This window comes from Stenella coeruleoalba, assembly GCF_951394435.1.
Source record: "Stenella coeruleoalba genome assembly, chromosome: 1".
NCBI lineage: Eukaryota > Metazoa > Chordata > Mammalia > Artiodactyla > Delphinidae > Stenella > Stenella coeruleoalba.
In genome coordinates this window covers 105775479-105797543 of record NC_137169.1, presented here as the reverse complement: position 1 = coordinate 105797543, position 22065 = coordinate 105775479, and the positions used below count along the sequence as shown (strand labels likewise).

The 22065-nt window shown below is 43.9% G+C and overlaps 1 protein-coding gene across 1 annotated transcript; it reads left to right on the top strand.

Moving 5' to 3' along the window:
- Window positions 1-10: 10 nt before the first annotated feature.
- On the top strand, window positions 11-12170 carry LOC307196815 (putative NBPF family member NBPF7; the record flags this gene model as incomplete). The annotated part of the gene is made up of 6 exons (XM_079942167.1): window positions 11-14; window positions 214-264; window positions 2072-2123; window positions 2911-3125; window positions 8424-8475; window positions 12045-12170. 6 exons carry the CDS (start codon window positions 11-13, stop codon window positions 12046-12048), a joined length of 378 nt encoding a protein of 125 aa, XP_079798293.1. The 3' UTR covers window positions 12049-12170.
- Between the last annotated feature and the right edge of the window lie 9895 nt (window positions 12171-22065).

Here is a 22065-nt window from a genome sequence, read left to right as displayed (position 1 = left end):
GGAGCTGGTAATGGGTAGGTAAATTATGGACAGGGTCACAGAAAGAACAGTGAGGTCAAGAGAGTCACAGATGCCAGACGCAAGGAGAAGCAGAACTGCAGACTGTATTGATTTACTTCACTCAACCCACGTGGAAATGGCCGTGTTAACTTGGTCGTCTGTTGTCTCCGTGCTACTTGTATGTACGAGCCAAGGTGAATGCACCACCCTTAGGATTTCCTGCACACACAGAGAATATCTATTCTCTCCTAAAGGAACTCCAAGGTGAGATAAATATCTACTCCTACACAGTTGTTTTAGGTCCGTGGGAGGAAGGTACCTAGCAAAGGAATTAGTAGAGAAGTAACCAGAAAAATTAAGCATCAGGACAACTATCTAGAAAAAAAATTGGTTGTCATGTGACAGTAGTAAGAGAAAGAGGCCTCGGAGGCCTTTCTATTCCTAAAAAGAAGGCATAATATCTCTGGGAGTCTATAATGCCTTAATAGCCGTATTCACTTGACTACTTTATCTTAAATTGAACATGACTTAGGACCACGGGGGTAGCATCTGGTATGGAAGTTCTTTTGTGTTTCATGTTCCTGAAGGTACCATACTGGGATGGTTGAGTCTCACTCCTCATCAGACGTTGTGTGGCCAGTGCACGGAGCACCTGCTGGTCTCCCTCTCCTGCCCCATGGCAGCCACACTCCACCTCACGTACGGGAGGATAGTTCCTTCCCTCTTTAAGGGGACTGCCCTTTTGGTTTCTCTGCCACTCCCGATGCCTCCCATCAAAACCAGGCAGGGCAGCTTGGGGTCGGATCCTCTTTGTTTAATTTTCTGTCATCCCTCTCCCACCTGGCACAGCGTGGAGCTGCAGGAGGTTGAAAAGAAGGAAGTGCCTCAGGAATCCCAGGATGAATGTGTTTTGACTCCTTCAATTCTCCAAGGAAGTTCTGACTGCAACCAGCCTTACAGTGATGGCAAATTTGCATTTGATGAATCAGAAGTGGACCCTGCTCCGGATGGAGCCTGTGGTTGCTCCCATGCTAAAGAGGATGAAATTCCAACTGATCTCCCAAGTAGCCTCCATATTTGTTCCCCACACCTGTGTAGACTGAGGAAGGTCATCTCTGAAGGTAGTCCCTATAGACACATCTTGCTTAAATCAGGGAAAAGGATCTATTATGAAACACAGACATCAGGTGGCTCAGGGAGCCTTTATCCCTTTCTAGGCCCCAGTCATGGCTTTGTCACCCTGGCACCAGTGTCAGGCATTTGGACCCAAATCAGGTGTGACAAACTCTCTTCCACCTTGGGTGGAAATCTACAGGAGGTGTTTGTCAGACCTAGTTTGGATCAAATGTGTCTTGTCACCTGCAATGACCTAATTTTTGTTTTTTTGTACAATGTCCCTGGCCTTTCTATCCTTATCCAGACACAACGGCAGACTTGCATATACATCAGGAGAGGTTGTTTCCCTGGTTTCACTGCTCTCAGTCCCAGTCTCCATCTTCTCTATGTTGGCTTCTAACTGTTAGCTAAGCAGTCATCTGAAAACCAGGACAGACACAGCTGTACCATTGCCTTGTTTGGATGTTTCCATGAAGCAAGGCTGGGCTCTGGCAGTCCCTCAGCTTTGAATGGGGATGGTTTCTGTGTCGCACCAAAGATTCTTTTTTGGTTTGAGGGTTTATACAATTCATCCATCACTCTAGTCTCAAGTATAAATTCCTCTAAACCATCAGCAACCACATAATCTGATGGGACTAACCAATATTGTAGAAACAATTCTAGAAAATAACTCAGCTCATTTTCTAGGATCACTGGGGAAAATATATCATTAACTATTTATACAGGCTCAGAACAAAGGATGTTGGGAGAGCACTCTACCAGATCAATAAGAGAATTTCCCTGATGGGTCTGGGGTCCAGTCTAATTCTAAGACTTAAGTGTCCTGGAATGTCTCTGCTAATGTATTATGTTCTCGCACTGAGAATATTCATGTCCTTGTGGTGTGTTCACTGAGTAGGTATGTGTGAGACGTGATTTGCTTATTGTGACCCACTGTCTCTGAATTTCTTGCTAGACAATCAAAATGATCATAAGCAAGTGGATGGACAAGAGCCAGTATCCCCCAGGTAATTCTGAAGATTTGTGGGCTGTGAATGTCAGTGGTGACAACAGGAGACCTCAAATCCAGGGAAAAACAGAATTACTAAATGTAACTCTTTCATCCATTCAGTCAACAGTCAAATATCCCTTTTCACAACGTTGTCTATTTTTATTGCGGTAGTTGTGTGGGTTTCAATTTATTAATCCTTCAGGTATAGTAACGTACAGTGAGTTGACCCTGGTGAAATAGCCAAACTTGGCAGTTCCTGTAATCAAGTGTTCTCTCCTGTGTGGTTAACAGCAGGTGAGATTCATATCGCCTTGTGCCTGTTTGGCATCAGCATGTTGGTAAATATTTGATAGCAAGTGAAGAAACCAGAAGAAATTCATATTATAACAAAATATTGAGAAAATAGTTCCTGAAGGCAGAATATCTAGAGTCTATAATTCCTCAAAAGCTGTATTCACTTGGGCACTGCATATACAGATCAACACAATATATGCAAACAAGTTGGAACCACTGTCTTAGTCTGTGTGTGCTGGGGCTCATGACTATAGCATGCAGGGAGAGTTCAGTCTCCTCCCTCAACAGCTGGTTGTGTGGCCAGAGCATCTGCTTCTCTTTCCCTCTCCCAACCCATGGAAGCCACACTCCACTTCACATACAGGAGGATAATTATTTCCTTCTTTAAGAGGACTTCCCCTTTGCTTTCTGTGTCCACTCCCTATGCCTCCCATCAACACCAGCTAGGACAGCATGCTGTCTGCTCCTCTTAGTTTAATCTTCTGTCTTCCCTTTGCCACCTGACACAGCGTGAACCTACAGGATGTTGGAAAGAAGGAAGTGCTCCAGGAATCCCAAGATGAATGTGTTTTGGCTCCTTCAACTCCTCAGGAAGGTTCTAACTGCTACCAGCCTTACAGTGATGAAAAATTTGCATTTGATGAGGAGAAAGTGGGGTCTGCTCTGGATGGAGCCTGTGGTTGCTCCCATGCTAAAGAGGATGAAATTTCAACTGGTCTCCCAGGTAATCTCCATTATCTTTGTTAGTATACTCAGAGAATTAATCTGCTTAGATAGACTGTATGCTTACATATTGAAGCCTGGTTTGAACCAGACTATACAATTGCATTTAAAATAAGACATTCTACAAGTTAGTGAACTTTTCTCAGTTCCTAGTCTTGTTTGTCCCTGTGGCAAATCACTGGAACGAAGGCAGTCCTGCCAGACTCACATGTACATTGTGGAACAGGAAGTAACTTTGAGGCCTCCTAATTTTGAATGAATGTCTTATATCACATGAAATTCTCTAATTTTCATTCCTGAGCAATGTCCCTGAGTTCCCTTACGTGTCTGAGTCTGATGGCAGTCTTGTTTCTATCTTTGGAGATGTCACTACATTGATTCATTTCTGTTAACCCACAGTCTACCTCCTTTCATTTGTGTTATCTTGTCCAGAGTCTTCTGAAACCAAAATATAAGCCCCACTGTCACACTTGGTACATTTCTCTGAAGCAAGGCAGGGCCCTGGAACTTCCCAAGCTGATGAATGGCCATTGTTTCTTTGTAGCTTTGAAGATTCTTTTTTTTTTTTTTGCTTTTATAAATTTATTTATTTATTTATTGGCTGTGTTGTACCTTTGTTGCTGCGTGCGGGTTTTCTCTAGTCACGGTGAGCAGGGGCTACTCTTCGTTGTGGTGCGCAGGCTTCTCACTGCGGTGGCTTCTCTTGTTGCAGAGCATGGGCTCTAGGTGCACGGGCTTCAGTAGTTCTGGCATGAGGGCTCAGTAGTTGTGGCTTGCGGGCTCTAGAGTGCAGGCTCAGTAGTTGTGGCACACGGGCTTAGCTGCTCCGTGGCATGTGGGATCTTCCCGGACCAGGGCTCGAACCCGTGTCCCCTGCATTGGCAGGCAGATTCTTAACCACTGTGCCACCAGGGAAGTCCCTGAAGATTCTTTTGACTTGATGGTGTGTAGATTCCACTCCCATCTAATCTCAATGTATAATTCATCTAACCCATTAACAAACAGCATTTCAGATAGAAAAGCCTGACTATTACAGCAACGCTCTAGGATGGCAGCTGGGTATTTCCCCAGGATCTGTGGGGAAAAGGATTTGTTTAGCCATTTGCACAGACTCGGGACATAGGATACTCTGAGGATGACCTGTCATATCAAGGAAATTTGTCCAGTGGCTCAAGAAGGAAACCCAGTGCCTTCTTATGAGGCTCTCTTTGGGGCCTCCTGGGCTATTTCTCTCACAATAGCCTGTTATCACACTGTGAAGACTGGCACAGGATTGGGCATTTGTGAAGGGGTTTTGCCTGATGTAACTGTCCTGTTAATTTATTTGTAGAAAACCAAACTGATCACAATGACCTTCAAGGACCAGTAGCTATTGCCACAAGGTGATTTTGAATATTTGTGGGCCGTTAATACAGTGATGACATCTGCAGGTCTCTGGTCCAGGGAAAAGCAGAAAGTGCTGAATATATTGTATCATCAATTTTCCCAACCACGAATTATCATTTTTTGTAATGTTTTCTGCTTTCATTGTGGTACTTATATTGTTTCCCATTTCTTATTAACTTTTCAAGTTTATAACCCAAGCCAGTTGACCCAGGTAAACTAAGTCAGAGTAATTTTTTGGCACTCACTCGTTATCTCCAGTGTGGTTTATGGAGTGAGATGCATATCTGTTTTCTGCCTGTTTGGCGTTAGCATGTTGGCATGTATGTCATAGCAAGAAATGTAAATAGACCATAATATTACTATATCATGCCACAGTATTTAGAGAGGCCTCGATGGCATGAGATTTCTGGGACACCAGAATGTCCCAAAAGCTGTATGCACTTGCCCGTTCCATGTGACACTCAATGCAACGTAAATGAAAGGGTGAAAGCCACTGGTACGTGACTCTATATGTTGTGAGTCATGACTGTACCATCCAGAGATAATTCAGTCTCTTTCTTCATCAGCTTGTTATTTGGCCAGAGCACTGAGCACCTAGTGTCCTTTCTATCTCCTGCCCCTGTGAAAAAACACACTCTGTCCCACACACAAAAGGGAGTTTTTCCCTCTTTAAAGGATCAGGCCCTTGGCTTGCTTCACCACTCCCTTAAACACGCCATCAGAACCAGGTAGGACTCTACGATTGCTGATCCCTCTTGGGTTAATCTTCAGTCCTGCCTCCCCACCAGGCTCAGCAGGGAGCTGCCACAGATGGTAGAGAATGGTGTCCCACGGGACTCACTGGATGAATACTGTTTGATTTACTCAATTCTTCCTGGTCTGTCAGACTCCTCCTGGCCTTATACAAGTGCTGCCTTCTTCTCATTTGAGGAAGCGGGTGTCTCTTATGCTTGGGATGTAACCATTGAGTATTCTTTATCAGTGTGATAAAACTCCAACTGGACTCCCAGGTAGACTCTGTATTCTTTGTATCCCACGCCTCAGGCAGTGCTGAGATGTATCATCCCTGTGTACAAGCTCTGTAGACATAGTGATTTGAATCAGGCTCTATGACAGAGTTTTAAGCACAGACATCAGGGGGGTCAGGGAGCTGTGCTCTGTTCTTCATCCAGGCCAAGCCTATGGGTCAGGCGCCAAGTTAGATAATGGATCCAAGGCAGGTGTGACAAACTCACTCACTTGCAGGTGTGCAAGTGCACAGGGATGACCGTCTTTTTTCCTGATTTCCATGAAATGTCTCTTCTTACATACCAGCCTCCCATTTTCTTACCCAAAAAATGTCCCTTGAATTTCTGTGCCTTTCCAGAGACGTTGACAGCCTTAATTCCATCTTTGGATTTGTTGTTTCACTGGTGTCACTTCTGTCATCCCCAGTGTCTGTCTCCTCTAAGTTGGCTGTCTTAGTGAAGCAGTCATCTGAACACCAGGACACGAAGACCTCTACCATCACCTTGTTTGTATGTTTCCATGAACCAAGGCAGAGCCCTGGAATTTCCCTACCCCATGAATGGCCAAAGATTCAGTGTAGCAACAAACATTCTTTTTTTTTTTTTGCGGTACGCGGGCCTCTCACTGTTGTGGCCTCTCCCGTTGCGGAGCACAGGCTCTGGACGCGCAGACTCAGCGGCCACAGGCTCCGGACGCGCAGGCTCAGCGGCCATGGCTTACGGGCCTAGCCGCTCCGCGGCATGTAGGATCTTCCCGGACCAGGGGACAAACCCATGTCCCCTGCATCGGCAGGCGGACTCTCAACCACTGCACCACCCTGGGAAGCCCAAACATTCATTTTGATTCAAGGTTTTGTAGATTCCATCCATCATTCTGCTAAACCAGCCAGTGTATGATGATAAAAGCCTGAATATTACACTATTCTGTTGGAATGCAGGTGAGCTATTCCCCAGAATCTGTGGGGAAAAGATGTGTTTAACTTTTTACTCAGACTTGGAAGAGGGTACTGTGGTGAGGATCTACCAGGTCAGGGAGATCTTGGCTGATGGCTCAGGAAAGCAAACCAAGGCAGCTACATAAGACACAACCTGAGGCCTCCTGGAATATTCTTCTTAAAATATCCTATCGTCCCACTGGTGATGTTTTTGTCCCCATGGTAGTATTGGATACTGGATTATTATCATACACAGGATGATCTGCTTAGTGTTTCTGGCCCGATCTGAATTTTTTTTTTTTTTTACATCTTTATTGGAGTATAATTGCTTTACAATGGTGTGTTAGTTTCTGCTTTATAACAAAGTGAATCAGTTATACATATACATATGTTCCCATATCTCTTCCCTCTTGTGTCTCCCTCCCTCCCACCCTCCCTATCCCACCCCTCCAGGCGGTCACAAAGCACCGAGCTGATCTCCCTGTGCTATACGGCTGCTTCCCACTAGCTACCTATTTTACGTTTGGTAGTGTATATATGTCCATGCCACTCTCTCACTTTGTCACAGCTTACTCTTCCCCCTCCCCATATCCTCAAGTCCGTTCTCTAGTAGGTCTGTGTCTTTATTCCTGTCTTACCCCTAGGTTCTTCATGACATTTTTTTTCTTATATGCCATATATATGTGTTAGCATACGGTATTTGTCTTTCTCTTTCTGACTTACTTCACTCTGTATGACAGACTCTAGGTCCATCCACCTCACTACAAATAACTCAATTTCGTTTCTTTTTATGGCTGAGTAATATTCCATTGTATACATGTGCCACATCTTCTTTATCCATTCATCCGATGATGGGCACTTAGGTTGTTTCCATCTCCTGGCTATTGTAAATAGAGCTGCAATGAACATTTTGGTACATGACTCTTTCTGAACTATGGTTTTCTCAGGGTATATACCCAGTAGTGGGATTGCTGGGTCATATGGTAATTCTATTTATAGTTGTTTAAGGAACCTCCATACTGTTCTCCATAGTGGCTGTACCAATTCACATTCCCACCAGCAGTGCAAAAGTGTTCCCTTTTCTCCACATCCTCTCCAGCATTTATTGTTTCTAGATTTTTTGATGATGGCCATTCTGACTGGTGTGAGATGGTATCTCATTGTAGTTTTGATTTGCATTTCTCTAATGATTAGTGATGTTGAGCATTCTTTCATGTGTTTGTTGGCAATCTGTATATCTTCTTTGGAGAAATGTCTATTTAGGTCTTCTGCCCAGTTTTGGATTGGGTTGTTTGTTTTTTTGTTATTGAGCTGCTTATAAATTTTGGAGATTAATCCTTTTTCAGTTGCTTCATTTGCAAATATTTTTTCCCATTCTAGGGTTGTCTTTTGGTCTTGTTTATGGTTTCCTTTGCTGCACAAAAGCTTTGAAGTTTCATTAGGTCCCATTTGTTTATTTTTCTTTCCATTTCTCTAGGAGGTGGGTCAAAAAGGATCTTGCTGTGATTTGTCATAGAGGGTTCTGCCTAGGTTTTCCTCTAAGAGTTTGATAGTTTCTGGTCTTACATTTAGGTCTTTAATACATGTTGAGCTTATTTTTGTATATGGTGTTAGGGAGTGTTCTAATCTCATACTTTTACATGTACCTGTCCAGTTTTCCCAGCACCACTTATTGAAGAGGCTGTCCTTTCTCCACTGTACAGTCCTGCCTCCTTTATCAAAGATAAGGTGACCATATGTGCATGGGTTTATCTCTGGGCTTTCTATCCTGTTCCATTGATCTATCTTTCTGTTTTTGTGCCAGTACCATACTGTCTTGATTACTGTAGCTTTGTAGTATAGTCTGAAGTCAGGGAGCCTGATTCCTCCAGCTCCGTTTTTCGTTCTCAAGATTGCTTTGGCTATTCGGGGTCTTTTGTGTTTCCATACAAATTGTGAAATTTTTTGTTCCCTGTCTGAATTTATCTGTAGGAAATCATACTGTTCTTGAGGAAGAGGAAGACCAAGACCTTATCTGTTCTAGGTAACTATGAAGAAACATGGGTCTTAATTCAGTGGTGACATCTGGTCATCTCAGATGCACGGAAATCTGAAAGTGCTGAATATGCCTATTTCTTCCATTCTGACAACCACAAAGTGTCCCTTTTAATAATGTTGTCTGTTTTCACTGTGGTACTTGTATAGGCCCCTTTATGAATCCCTCTCAATTATAGTAACCTACAGTCAGTTGATGCAGGGGTACTAATCAGCCACCCGATTTCTTGCAGTCTCCGGTTCTCTCCTTTCTATTAAAACCAGCATGAGATGCATATCTGCCTCTGTCTGTTTGGCCTTACCACACTGGCAGGTATTTGATGGCAAGGAAAGGAACGAGAAAAAAATTCGTGTCACATCTCAGTATTAGAGAAATTGGCCTTGAAAACACAGAACTTCTAGGAGCCCATTAGGCTGCTAGAGCCTATTCACTTGGCTGCTACATGTAAATTTCACCAAAAACTTATGCTATAGTTGAAGCTGCCTTTATGGTTTCTGAAGGCGTGTGTGATGTGACTGCTGTGTCCTGGGGTAGTTCAGTCTCCTTCCTCCTGGGCTCGTTTCTGATCAGTGCTCAGAGCACGTCATGCTCACTTTCTCCCCCTCCCTCTCTCTCCGTTTCCCTTTGCAAGCACCCACCGGCCCCAGATAGGAGAGGATTGTTATACCTCCCTTTATGGGGACTTCCCATTTCTTTTCTGTGACTGTTAGACAGCTAGCTACAGATGAGCAGCAGGGGAAGGCGGAGGTGGAGACTCAGGATGTGTGAGCCAAACAAGGAGGGGCTGAGGGACAGGTTGCGGTCAGCACGTCCTGAAGCAGCAGGAAGCACCTGGCCGAAGGGGAATTCCCCGAGGCACGCAGGCGCAGTTTGAGCCAAGCATAACCGGAGATAATCCCAACTTCATTATGTCATCATTATAATAGAATTTACATGTGGTTTCAATCCCCTCCCTCCCCGCCATGGGCTTTTCTTAGCGAATTTGGGTAAAAACATGGAATTATGGGTAAAAGCATGCGCAATATAACCTGTCACTCACGTGACGAGACCTTGTCACTGGATCTTAACCCAACTCCTACCCTTAGGTTCAAAGCGCTTATAAACACCCCGCGCCCCTATAGCTGGGCTGGTTTCACTTTGCAGAAGCCAGTCTGCGCTCTCTCCGAGAGTGTGTCTATGCTTTAAGTAAACTTTGCTTTGAACTTACGCCCGAAGTGTTCGTCTGCAATTCTTGGCTTAATATTACAAGGACCGAGATGGCTGGTCCAGATTCATCTAGTGACCTCCTCGGTTGAAACCCTCCAACACAACGCACACCAAACCCATAACATGACCGGTCCCTTAACCCTCCCATCAAAACCCACCAGGACTCCGTGTTCACGAATATTTGCTGTTTAATCATCAGTCCTCCCAACCCCACAAAGCTCAGTCTGGAGCTGCTGGCGGTAGAAGAGAATGAAGTCCAGCAGGACTCACTGGATGAATGTGATTTGGCTGGTTCTATCGGCCATCGTCTGTCAGACTCCTGTACGCCTTACACAAGTGCCTCATTCCAATCTCAGACACGTCTCAGAAGTGAGATGTGTGTGATATGGCACAGCCCTGCCAGGCCATCACTCACCACGGGCCAGGAAAGGCCAAATTCCCCCCCAGATGGGCTGAGAGGAATGAATGGAACATGTAAATAGTACACAGATCCACCTGTGTCTGCGTTCTGATGATAACCTGAGGACAGTGTGGCTAGCTGGGATGCAGCAGCATGGGCACAGGTTGTCGGGTCTGCCCCATCCTCTCTGTACGAGGAGAAACCCTGTAGAAACCATACAAACACTAGATTTTTCAATTACAACTTGACCTTGTATTGGAGGCTTCCCCACACAGTAATAATATTGGTCAGTACTGTCGATGTTTGATGAAATGTTTTGTCCTTTTCCCATGCAAATGCAAAGAATATTCCAAGCATAGGTAGACAAATAAAATTACATGATGAAATTACTCAGTGAGAATTAAAAACAATCCTAGACATTGATTCAAAATCACATTGGAGAGTGGGGATACCAGGTTTTGACAGTTCTTTCACCCACCAGATTTATTAATTTAAGAGGTTTTACCCTTCAGCCCAATGTGAATTATCATAAAATCTGATTAAGTGTCCTAAAATTGATGATTAATGATTAATGAACTCTGCCTGGGAGAAATAGGAAGGGCACGCTGGGCTGAGAGAAGTGCTTGTGGAAAAGGCCCTGGAAGCTCAGAGAAGCTCCTGGTACAGGGCTGGGGTCAGGGAGGGGCCAGCCGCGTCCAGGAGGATTTGTAGAAGGGAGTTGTGGGAAGTGATGTTGCAGAAGAAAGAGGGGCAGAAGGCAGGAGGAGTACAAAGGCAGGTGAGGAGTTTAGAGTCTGTGTAGTAGAGGAGGGAGGATGAATTTCCACAAGCCGAGGAGCATGTGATGAAACAGGATTTGGGGGTAATAAGACAGGTGACCTTTGGTAGTGTGGAGAGGACAGAATCAGAGAAAGCAGTTAGAAGGAGATTGGATGAATCACTGATGAGAGTCAGACATGGATGCTCTCTGGAAGACTAAGTGGTAACAGATATATGAGAGACACTTTAAGGAAACAGTTCAACAAACCTCGCTGAGGATGAAGATGTATGGGGGGAGGTGGGGGGGGGGCCACAGCAATGTGCAGCAGGTCCTGTGGGCCATGACTCCACCTGAGCCTGACCTGGACTGGAGGAGGGTACTTCATACCTTTGGTTAGCCCACGTTCTGAGAATATATGTTCATTTCACAGGAGAAATATCAAAATATTTGATTAGGAGCACTTTCCAGACCCCACTGGAGGGGTGTGTAACATAAGGAGTGTGCACTGTATCATCAATCTAAAGAAACACAAATTCTGATTCTGCAGCACTTCTGTACCTAAGCTTCCAATGAGGGATTCAGGCCTCTACTACACTACTTCTATCTGCTAATACCATCCGTCCCCACTCCGCCCCATATGGTAATAGAATGTACACATGTATGGGTGAGTGGAAAGGTAGACAAAAGTTAAATGTAAGGAAGTTCGAAAGGTTCCAGAACTGTGAAACATTCTATTAACTTGGTCCATATACTGTAGATTCTCAATTCCTTTTTCTGTTGGTACCTGAAGGCTTTAGGCCATACTTCTTCCCCTTTTCTTTTATTCTTGTGGGTAGATATCAACAACTCTCTCCCCCATACCTTGAGGCCTGTTTAGAGCCTTCTCTCTAGGCTACAGGACTAAGGCTAATGGCTGAATAATAGGCGTGACCTCATATGCCATCCAAAGCCCTCTAGATTCAAGTGGGTGATTTTTCATTTCAAGGATGCTGCAGCCTAGCAGCTGCCATCTCAGCATGCCCAGGCACAGCCATAAAAATGACATCTCCTTCATGTACGTGATGTCTGCCTTTATTGTCTGGGTTATTGGGTGGTTTCACTCATAGGCAGGGACATCAGAAATGGGTGTTCTGGGAGGGATTAGCTCAGGAAAACTTGGATTGGTCCTACTGAACCCTCGTTTCCTTTCAGGTGACACCTGGGAGGACTGTCACCAAAGGCCTTTGAGTTTCCAAGGCCCAGGGGTACAAACTTCACAAGCACAGCTGCAGAAAAGCACCCACATGACCAATTATCTGCAACTGCAGCTGGACCAGCATTTCAATTGTGGGCACAGCAAAGCCACACTCGGTCTTTCCTCCACCATCTGGGGCTTTACTGCCAACCCCGATTCTGGAAGCCAAGGACCACTCTTCCTAGGTAAAAAATAAAAGGGGATTAGGAAGCTCTAGTTGTCTCAGGGTTGAGGGTGGAGGGGGCAATGGGGCCTTTCCCACTCCCTCTGTAGTAGGTCTGGTTGAAATCTGTGATGCTCTACCAGAGTGAGGTGAGCAAGAGCCTGGGATTTAGGACCAGCTCTGCCTCAGGCCCTGGGTTTGCAAACTCCTGATTGTTTCACTGGGCCAAGTTATTTATCTCCTTAGGTATTCACATCTCACATCCCTCATCTGAACTCTTGAAAAATTATATCCCCATTCCATGTTTGTTGGGAATATTAAGCAACATGATGTCCAGAAAGCCTGATCAGTAAAAATGGTTTGATAACAACTATGAATATATAACATCTAACCATTGTGTCTTTCTGGTGCTTTAACACTTACAAAATGATTGCACATGTGTTGTTTCCTCTGAGGTAGAGCACTTTTTTGATCCCCACTTTCTCTGGGACCCATGTTCCCTTGCTTCCTCAGAAAGGTAGGTTGGCCAGTATTTTCCTCTCCTTTCAACATCCACCCTCAAGTCAATTTTCCCCTGCTAGGTGCTCTCAGTAACAGTGTATTAGTAACATTCTGTAGCAGTGTAAACCCTGGCCACACAACTCAGCCTCCAGTTTAGTTTTCATATCCAGGTTATTTTCCTTTTTTCCCCTCTTTTTAAAATAAAGGGCCACCCTCACCCATGAGGTGTACTGATCTATTTTATGCCACTCCATTTAGTTCATAATCTTCGCTCATCTCCATGGCCATGTCCTCAGTTTTCTTCTCCTTGGGATCCACCTCTGCTCAGATTTTCTTTTTTTTTTCTTTGTTTGTTTGTTTTTGTGGTATGCGGGCCTCTCACTGCTGTGGCCTCTCCTGTTGCGGAGCACCCGCTCCAGACGCGCAGGCTCAGTGGGCATGGCTCACTGGCCCAGCCGCTCAGCGGCATGTGGGATCTTCCCGGACCGGGGCACGAACCTGTGTCCCCTGCATCGGCAGGCGGACTCTCAACCACTGCGCCACCAGGGAAGCCCGGAACTTTTTCTTTCTTTTTTTTTTTTTTTATCAGTTTTATTTTTCTTGACTTTTTTTTTTTTTTTGGCATTTGGGGACATGTTTGCCCTGTGGTAGTCTTACCAGTACTGGGTAGTGTTAGGAAGATCAACAAAAAGCAAATATAAAAATGTCTCCATTGGTTTCCACTCACCACAGACTTTCAGATGGCCTTTCTTGTTCCTGGACACTTTCCTTACTTGATGTCCCTCCTGGGTGGGGGAGTAAGTCATAGTAAGATCATGCAAAACAAGGGCTCCTGTTGCCTGTGGTTTTATCTTCAGAGCTGGGTTTGGATGCTTCCATTGGAATGAAGAACCCTCCCAAGCTGGAAGGTGAGGTCTTAGCTGCCAGCAAGCATGAGTGTCTGGTCTGTAGCAAGATTAATGCCTTAAGTGTCCTGAAACAGAAGATTATCACAAGAAAACTGCCGTTCAGCAAGTGGAGACTAGCATGCCAATTCCCTGGCCTTCAAGCTTAGGGTACAGAGGTAATCACATCTGAGGCTCTTATGTGTACTTCTTCCTTATACTCTTTACCTAAGATTATAGCTCAGTCTTCCACTATTTTTTCTCTTCCTCATTTGTTTACTCAACAGCTGATGCTACCTCGTCTGGTCTTTCCTCTCTTTTCCATGGGGGCTGCCACCCTGCCAGGCCCTTCCATCTCCATCTCTTGTTTGCACTCTGAACTCTGTTGAGTTCCTATAGCTGCTGTCCTGATATTCCCTCTGACCTTTCCTTTTAGCCACAGGGAAGCCCAGATCCATGGTCCTCCTCATCAGAAGAGCATCATTTAGGCCACTGAACACATAGTCCTTCGCCTGATCTCACACACTTTCTTGGTTTCTTTGCCTTATTCTCCCTTCCCCGCTCCCAAACTCCACTGCCTATTTCTACCAGGATCATGTGTTGATGAATCACTTGTGTGTGGGTTGGCTTTTGGAGAACCTTATCTAGGAAAGCCCTTAACCCTCAACTTCTGCACATGAATAAGAAGAAATGAAACAGGAAAAAGAGCCCTGATTACAAAAACTAAGTAAGAACCTGGGTCATAGGTGGGAGTGCTGGACTGGCCTGTAGTCACCTCAGCCCCAGGTGGGCAGTTCTGTGCTACTGTGCATGGGGCTTCCAGGGACTCACTGGAGCTGGCAGTAGGTGGGGGACAGTAGATGTCGCCCTAAAGGGACATTAGCCAAAAGGAGATGCAGAGGCCAGGTTTTCAATATGCATAAAAGCATGAAGTGCATAGGCATTCAGACCTCTCCCCTGTTTTCAAATTACTCCTTCTACATGTTCAGTAAAAATCCTGAGAAATGAACTCAGTTGGAATCTGAGGCCAAGGAATGTAGGAGAGCATTGTAGTGAATAAACTTTGGGCCAGATTTATGAAGACCCAGGGAAATACACAAGAATCCAATATAATCATTGCTTCAGACAAATCTAATTGAGAAGGCAAGTTATTTATATGAGAGTGTCAGAGAAAGACCAAAAAATCCTTAGGGCCAATGGGAAAGAAATCTGTGCTGGAGTAGATGGAGAGAAGAAAACGAATGGTGTGAAATAGTGTAGGTCTACTGAGTAGTTCTAAATCATGCTATTATAAAATAAAAACTGGGTGAGTTTTTTTTTTTGTGGTACGCGGGCCTCTGTGCTGTGGCCTCTCCCGTCGCGGAGCACAGGCTCCGGACGCGCCGGCTCAGCGGCCATGGCTCACGGGCCCAGCCGCTCCGCGGCATGTGGGATCTTCCCGGACCGGGGCACGCACCCGTGTCCCCTGCATCGGCAGGTGGACTCTCAACCACTGCGCCACCAGGGAAGCCCCCTCTTTTTTTTTTTTTTTTTATGAGGGAACCGGCGGTAGGAGCTGGAGGAGGGGCCCACCGGGCCCTTTAGACCCCCTAGTGGCACAGGATGGCTGCCCCACCCTGGGAGTGCCAGCAGCCTCCCTGCAGAGGCCCGATGGTATGCCCAGGCTGCCCCCAGAGCAGGGTCCATGACACACTGGCTTAAATCTACAATTACATATATTCAATGATGACCAGCTGTACAAAACTCAAAGTTTCCTCAGTCAACTCTTGATGAGTGGAGTTTATCCTTAAAGGTTCCTGATGATGGAATGAGGACTCCCTAAGTTTGGCATATTTAATACTTGTTTTCTATTGCTTTGATACATGGACAGCTTGACTGAATACGAAGGACTTGTCTACAATGAATTTATTGATTTTTAAAATAATATGGTCTCGGTTTTTATGTTCTGTTGAGATGTAGAATATAAACTTATTTTCTTTACATTGATGGCAAAGGGTGGTCTGGAACTTCACAGGAAATTTTTTCTTTTTTTAAAAAAATCTTTTAGCTCTAATAGGAGTTGACCATTCCAGTTCTGTTTCTCCCAGGTCTCTATGACTTTCTCTCTGATCCTTTCTCATTATCTTTTATTCATTTCTATTCTGTTTGATACTTTCATTTTTTAGTTCAATGTCCCTTATAATTTTAGATAAATATCCCTTATGTACCTTGTCATTTAGCCTCTTTTTCAGAGAATTTTCTGTTCCTTCAGTTTTTTCTAATCTCTGCCAATTCTAATTTCTCATTTCTTCTTTCTTGTCTACTTCTATTTTGTGCTGTGTATTTCTTATGTGAAATTTTGGAGGTTTTCCCCACGTATTTGTGTGTGTGTGTGTGTGTGTGTGTGTGTGTGTCTACAAATGCTTTGTTCAGAAACAATTCAGATACGGATGCCATTTTACATTTTTCCTATGTTTTGTGATTGATTTTTTTGTGTGTGTGTGATTGATTTTGAAGGGAACGTTTTTACGAGCTGAAAATTTTGACTCTCTATGTTCTTTTTTCTTCTGTCACCTTGGAATAAATGTCTGCTGTATGATTTTCATTTTACCATGACTAGGTGTACCTGAATGAGAAACTGCCATTCTACGTAGGAACAGATGAGTGCTTTGAGTGGCTTCGTCGATTTCTTAGGTCTAGATGTCTCTGTCTTGTGTAGTTACTCTAGCAGATGTAAGGTTTTGGGGAAAGCCATGGTGTGTCTCCTGATTCTGGGATTCTGTTTCTTCCAGTAGGATCTTTAATTTCTACCAGTTGCTTCATTCTTTTTCTTCACCACAAGCATCCAAAGGATGTTACCTTCAGCTTGGTCTCACACCTGATCCCAGTAATTGTGCCTCCCCAAGACTGTCATGCTCTGGTCCTCTGCACTGTCGAACCCCTTCCTGTCAATTCCCCAGACACCAGAGCTTTAGTCGACCAGGTCACAGGCATCCTCTGAGTTTATCCACATACTCTTTCTGTGAGTAATTTTACCAGGGTTCCCTCCTGAGTATGCCCTCCCTCTGACCTCTCCTCTATGTGCAGAGTCTTTGCTGATCCCTCTACTGCTGTGTGGCTCCCAGACCTGGGTAAAAACAAACCAGTTGGAGTCCACAGTGCACTCTGGCCCCTGGTTGTTTGAGGCAGGGTTTTGAGTGGTGTCCTTGACTCTCTATGTTAGTCCCTAGCCCTCTGAAATGCATGTGGAGAGATTCAGCTGCCATTATCCTAGGTAGACCTGTGCTCTCCTATCATTCTTTTTCAAATGCAGATTTTCAATAGTACACAAAACAGACAGAATTATATAACAGAATATCCCCATCTTTGTCAGCCACGATCAACAAATACCAACTTATGGCTGAACTTGTTTTACTATAATCCACTCACTTACCTTTTCCTATATTCTTCAAAGCAAATCTCAGACATCACATTTCATCTGTAATTAGTTCAGCATGTTTCCCTAAATGAGGACTCTTTTTGAAAGTATTATCATCATAGCATTATAATTATTCATAAATTAATTCAAAATCTTTAATATCATAAAATCGTGTTCAAATTTCCCGTTATTGTTTTTGTTAGTATTCTTTCTTGGGATCCAAATAAAATCCACAAACTGTAATCAGTAGGATATGTGTTTAAGTCTTTTACATATGTTTCCCCTCAGTTTCTTCCTCCCTCCCTCCCTTCCTTCCTCCCTCTGTTCCTTCCTTCTCCCTTCCTCTCTCTCTCTCTTGCTCTCTCACTCTTGCTCTAGCTCTCTCTTGGTCTTTTGCTGTCCTTTTTTCTTTTTTTTTTAATCATTCATTTGTTGAAGAAACTGAGTTGTTTGTTCTGTAGCATTCTGACAATCTAAGTTGTATAACTGGCTGTACTTTAATCACTTCTTCTGTCCTCCATTCTTTCTTTTTGGTGGTAGAATCTACAGCAGTGCTGTAATGTAATGAAAATGCAAGTCACATATGTAATTACAATTTTTCTAGTAGCCACAATGAAAAATAAAAAGTATAAGCACACAACAATACAAATATAATCTTCTACATAGCTAATTAATACGACACATTAAAGGAAATATAATTCTACCAAAGTTTTAAAGTTGTGTTTGATAGAAGAATATTGTGCATGTCTTCAGCTTTTAAGTTTACATTCACATGAATTATAAATTAAATATAATTGAAATCCACTTCCTCAGTCCTACTAGCTACATTCTAAGTGTTCAACAGCCATATGTGTCTAGTGGCCCCTATTTTGAACCTGGCAGATACAGAGACGGATGAGATTCACATTTGCTATCTTGGCAAGACTACCTCAGAAGTGGTGTGTGCTCTCTGGTCAGGAGGCACATCAAGTCCTGTGTGTCTCTTCTAATAATATTAGCAGCCCTCGGACTTCAAGGCCTAGATCCATTAACTGTTATGTGGAGTAAAAGGGTGATATTCCGTGGTCATGTATTGTTTAAGTGGAACACTTCTATGAAAAGAAACTTCCCCTAAATACTGTTTAGTTACTTAGTGGTACCCTCTGTAAAGAAAACTGCAGCTTAATGAGCAATTCCCCAAGCATCTTCTGTGGTCACCAGTTAGTTTCTTTCTTTTTTTTTTCCCCTGTGCTAATATGAATTCAAAGTTTCAAACACAATGAAGTATTTCAATTCATGGCAATATAGTCTTTACTGATACTCCAATTATCCTCTCTTTCAGCAGTGAAAGTGACTTTAAGCTGGCTCCTTCATCCTTTTGATAAGATCCTAATAGTCTTTGAGACCTTTCCTGATATCAGTATGTGCGGCGAGCCGCCTCCGACCAGCAGAATGACGAGTCGCCACACGCAAGATTCTTCTCGTATCACACTTTATTGGAGCACAGCTTGGTTAAAGAAAAGATGGAAGGAAGACACCGCAATCCTATAGCAGTCTGCTTATATAGGGATTAAGAACATGTGTCGCTCTGTGATTGGCTTTCGCCGATGGTGCGACTTGTGAGCCAGCATCGGATAGGTCGCTACTTTAAAACCTCATTAGTATACTTAGCGCAAGCGCAGTGGCCACAGGAAGGATGACTCAGCTTATTTCAGCTTCCTGCCGCGTAGCAGTTAGCTGACCGCGCCCTACATCTCCCCCTTTTTTATTTATTAGAACACCAAGCAGAACATAGCCCGTACGAGGGCAGTTTTCTGTTGGCATGTCTGAGGCACCCTCCTGCGTGCAATGCCAACAAGGGCCGCAGGGTGCAAGGGCTGCCTCAGAATAATGGCTGATTCCCTATAGAGGTGCGATGGCGACAAGGCCTCTCTGTGCAAGGGCAATCAGGACAATGAATGACTCCCTATAGAGGTGCAATGGCAACAAGGCCTCTCTGTGCAAGGGCAATCAGGACAATGAATGACTCCCTATAGAGGTGCAATGGCAACAAGGCCTCTCTGTGCAAGGGCAATCATTTCGAATTATTCAGGGCGGAGAGCCAGGCTGCGGGAGAATCTCCTTCATTAATAGCCAAAAGTGCCTGAGTGAGCAGGACCCTATCTCGATGTGCCCTGATGCGCACACGACAGACCAACCAGAGACACAGCATAATCCCAAATACACAGCAGACTCCAAAGATTCCTACCCCCACCCACTCCCCAAAGAAGGAAAAGGCAGAAGAGAGCCAAGAGGCAAAATCTCCAAAGGCAACGGGCTCCAGCCCGGCAGCACTCAGTTGCACAATCTGAATAATCCTTTGTGGAATTCCAACTAATACAAAGACTTCGATTAAGAATCATCAGGAACATCCAACTCAGCATCTTCTCCGAAGTTTTCTTCAACAATTCTCGTCAGTCTTGATGGCACCCAGATCGGATCTTGATCCTGTGGGGAGACACTAGAGATCCCCTGGATCGAGTAATAACACGATCCGGGCCCTTCCATTGATTGGACAACACATCTTTCCACATCACTTTGCCATAATTTTTATGGTTTGTTGCCACATGGCGTTCAGCAGAGGTTTCTTTATCATTTAAATGTAAAAAATTTATGGTAAATAAGGCAAGTGAAAGTCTCTGTCTAGGGGTACAGTTCTCTGCGATTCCCCCTTTTTGTTTTATTAAGAGTTCTTTAAGCTAATCCGCCTCATTGACAAACCCTGTCGTTCACAATAGGCTTTCATTAGTTTACTAAGTGGTGTATGCCTCTTAATCTTAAACTGCACCACAGAACCATCCTGCCCCGCCACCTTCAAATTAATATGATCGTTGTTCTCAGTCTTGACTCCTTCCTTGGGCTTTTCGTCGGCCATGGCCTTGTGGATTATAGGGCAAGCCTGTAACATGAATCACCTGCATTTTTTGACAAAAAAGAGCAAAGCTTTTGGAATGCCTCTGGGGTTAACCCCAGTCTTTTGGGTAACAACTCTTCACAATATTCCTAGCCAAAGCTCTGGTAATGTTAAATTTTTTTTTTTTCTTAAGACTGTAGATGAAGCTTATGAAACTCTTGAGCCTGTGTCGTAGAGTCTAGCGCTGTTAGAGCGCGTGTGGATCCAAACAGGTTGAGAATCATCACAGCGTTCTAATTGTGCATTTGTAATAGCTTGTTCTACCTTTTGAAGTGCCTGATGGGCTTCTGGGGTCAATTGGCGTGGGGAATTAAGATCAGGCTCCTAAAAAATTTACAACATCTCCCTTCTGTATTCCCTCGGGAGCAAGAAACAATCCCCCATTCCCTAAATATTTAATCAAAACGCCTAAGGCCTGTTCAAGCAACTCCATACAAGGGGCTTTATCTCGACTATTCAAAGGAATAGAAAAGAAACAATCTTTACGCCATTTCCCTAATTTTTTCTTAATTATTCCAGGGTGACTGGGAGGGTTCTAAATGCCCTAATTGTAACTGCTCATCCACTAGTTTGGATGCCGCCTCCAGCTTTTCCTTTGACAAAGGCCACTGAGGTACCCACACAGGTGTTGTGGTCCTCCATGTAATCATAAACTCAGTGACCCTTGAGAAAAACCCAAGCCTCGGCGGTTTAAATTTCCGCGGGCTCCTATAGGGGCGGTCATGCCTTATAACTTACGTCTTATCCCTCTATTAGATATCAGGTTGAAACAAATATAATTCCTTAAACTCATCTAGGATTGGATATAATCCTGGCACCGTTTCTTGCTTTTCCTTTTGTTTTCTTTTTTCTTTTTTCATAATTTCAGGCCTATCTACCGTAGTCCCTGTTTGTTCATTCTCTGATGCGCTATCTTGAAAACATACCTGACTGGACTACTCACCGACGGTTCACTCCGTGTGTCGAGTTCTGAATCGGTCCTCCATGCAGGGCGCGAAGTTCCCGGGTTTCGGCACCAAATGCGGCGGGCCGTTTCCGACCAGCAGAATGACGAGTCGCCACACGCAAGATTCTTCTCGTATCACACTTTATTGGAGCACAGCTTGGTTGAAGAAAGATGGAAGGAAGACCCCGCAATCCTATAGCAGTCTGCTTATATAGGGATTAAGAACATGTGTCGCTCTGTGATTGGCTTTCGCCGATGGTGCGACTTGTGAGCCAGCATCGGATAGGTCGCTACTTTAAAACCTCATTAGTATACTTAGCGCAAGCGCAGTGGCCACAGGAAGGATGACTCAGCTTATTTCAGCTTCCTGCCGCGTAGCAGTTAGCTGACCGCGCCCTACAAGTATGACAAGGTTCTTCTGTCTCATCCTGAATATTTTCTGCCCCTGAGTTGGACTCAGTCATTTCTCTAAGAATCTCTGGTTTCTTTTTATGCAAAACATTATTCTCAAGTCAAATTGTGTAACCTAAAGATACTCATTGGAATTGGTTTATTTCTAGGTCTTTCCAGTGGACAGAGCTAGGAAATACTCATATTTGTATTTATGTATTCACATATATCCACATTCACAATTCAAATTCAGAACTACAGGCTTTTTATTGAATGTCTATCGTACATCTGCATCTCTTTTCTCTAATACCAGTATTTTTGTTTTTAAGGACACTGGGTGTAATAGAAATACAATATCTTTTACAGTCTCCTTTGTTTTTTCCCGCATTATACAGACAAAAGAATAAAGAACTACCAACAATGCCAATAATAACACAACTGAGAAAAGCAGTTTTAAAAATTTTGTCACAGTCCTGGGGTATATATAAATTATTGTGTTTTATGGTCTTTTCGGAGAGTTCTTATCCATATGCTTGTTCCACAAAAGGCATACACAGGTTCATTTGTCACATTGTGTTTTCAATGTCTAGAAGTGACATTTAAAAGATTAATTTAATTTGATAATGATAAAAAATGAATGTTGTTTCCAACTCAAATCAAACCAAACAAGGCATATTCACTATAGTCTAGCCTTGACTTAAGATCTGCAAGTGTCCCAAAGGCCTGGGTGGAGGTGGGTCAGGGATCCCTGCTCTCCTCGGACAC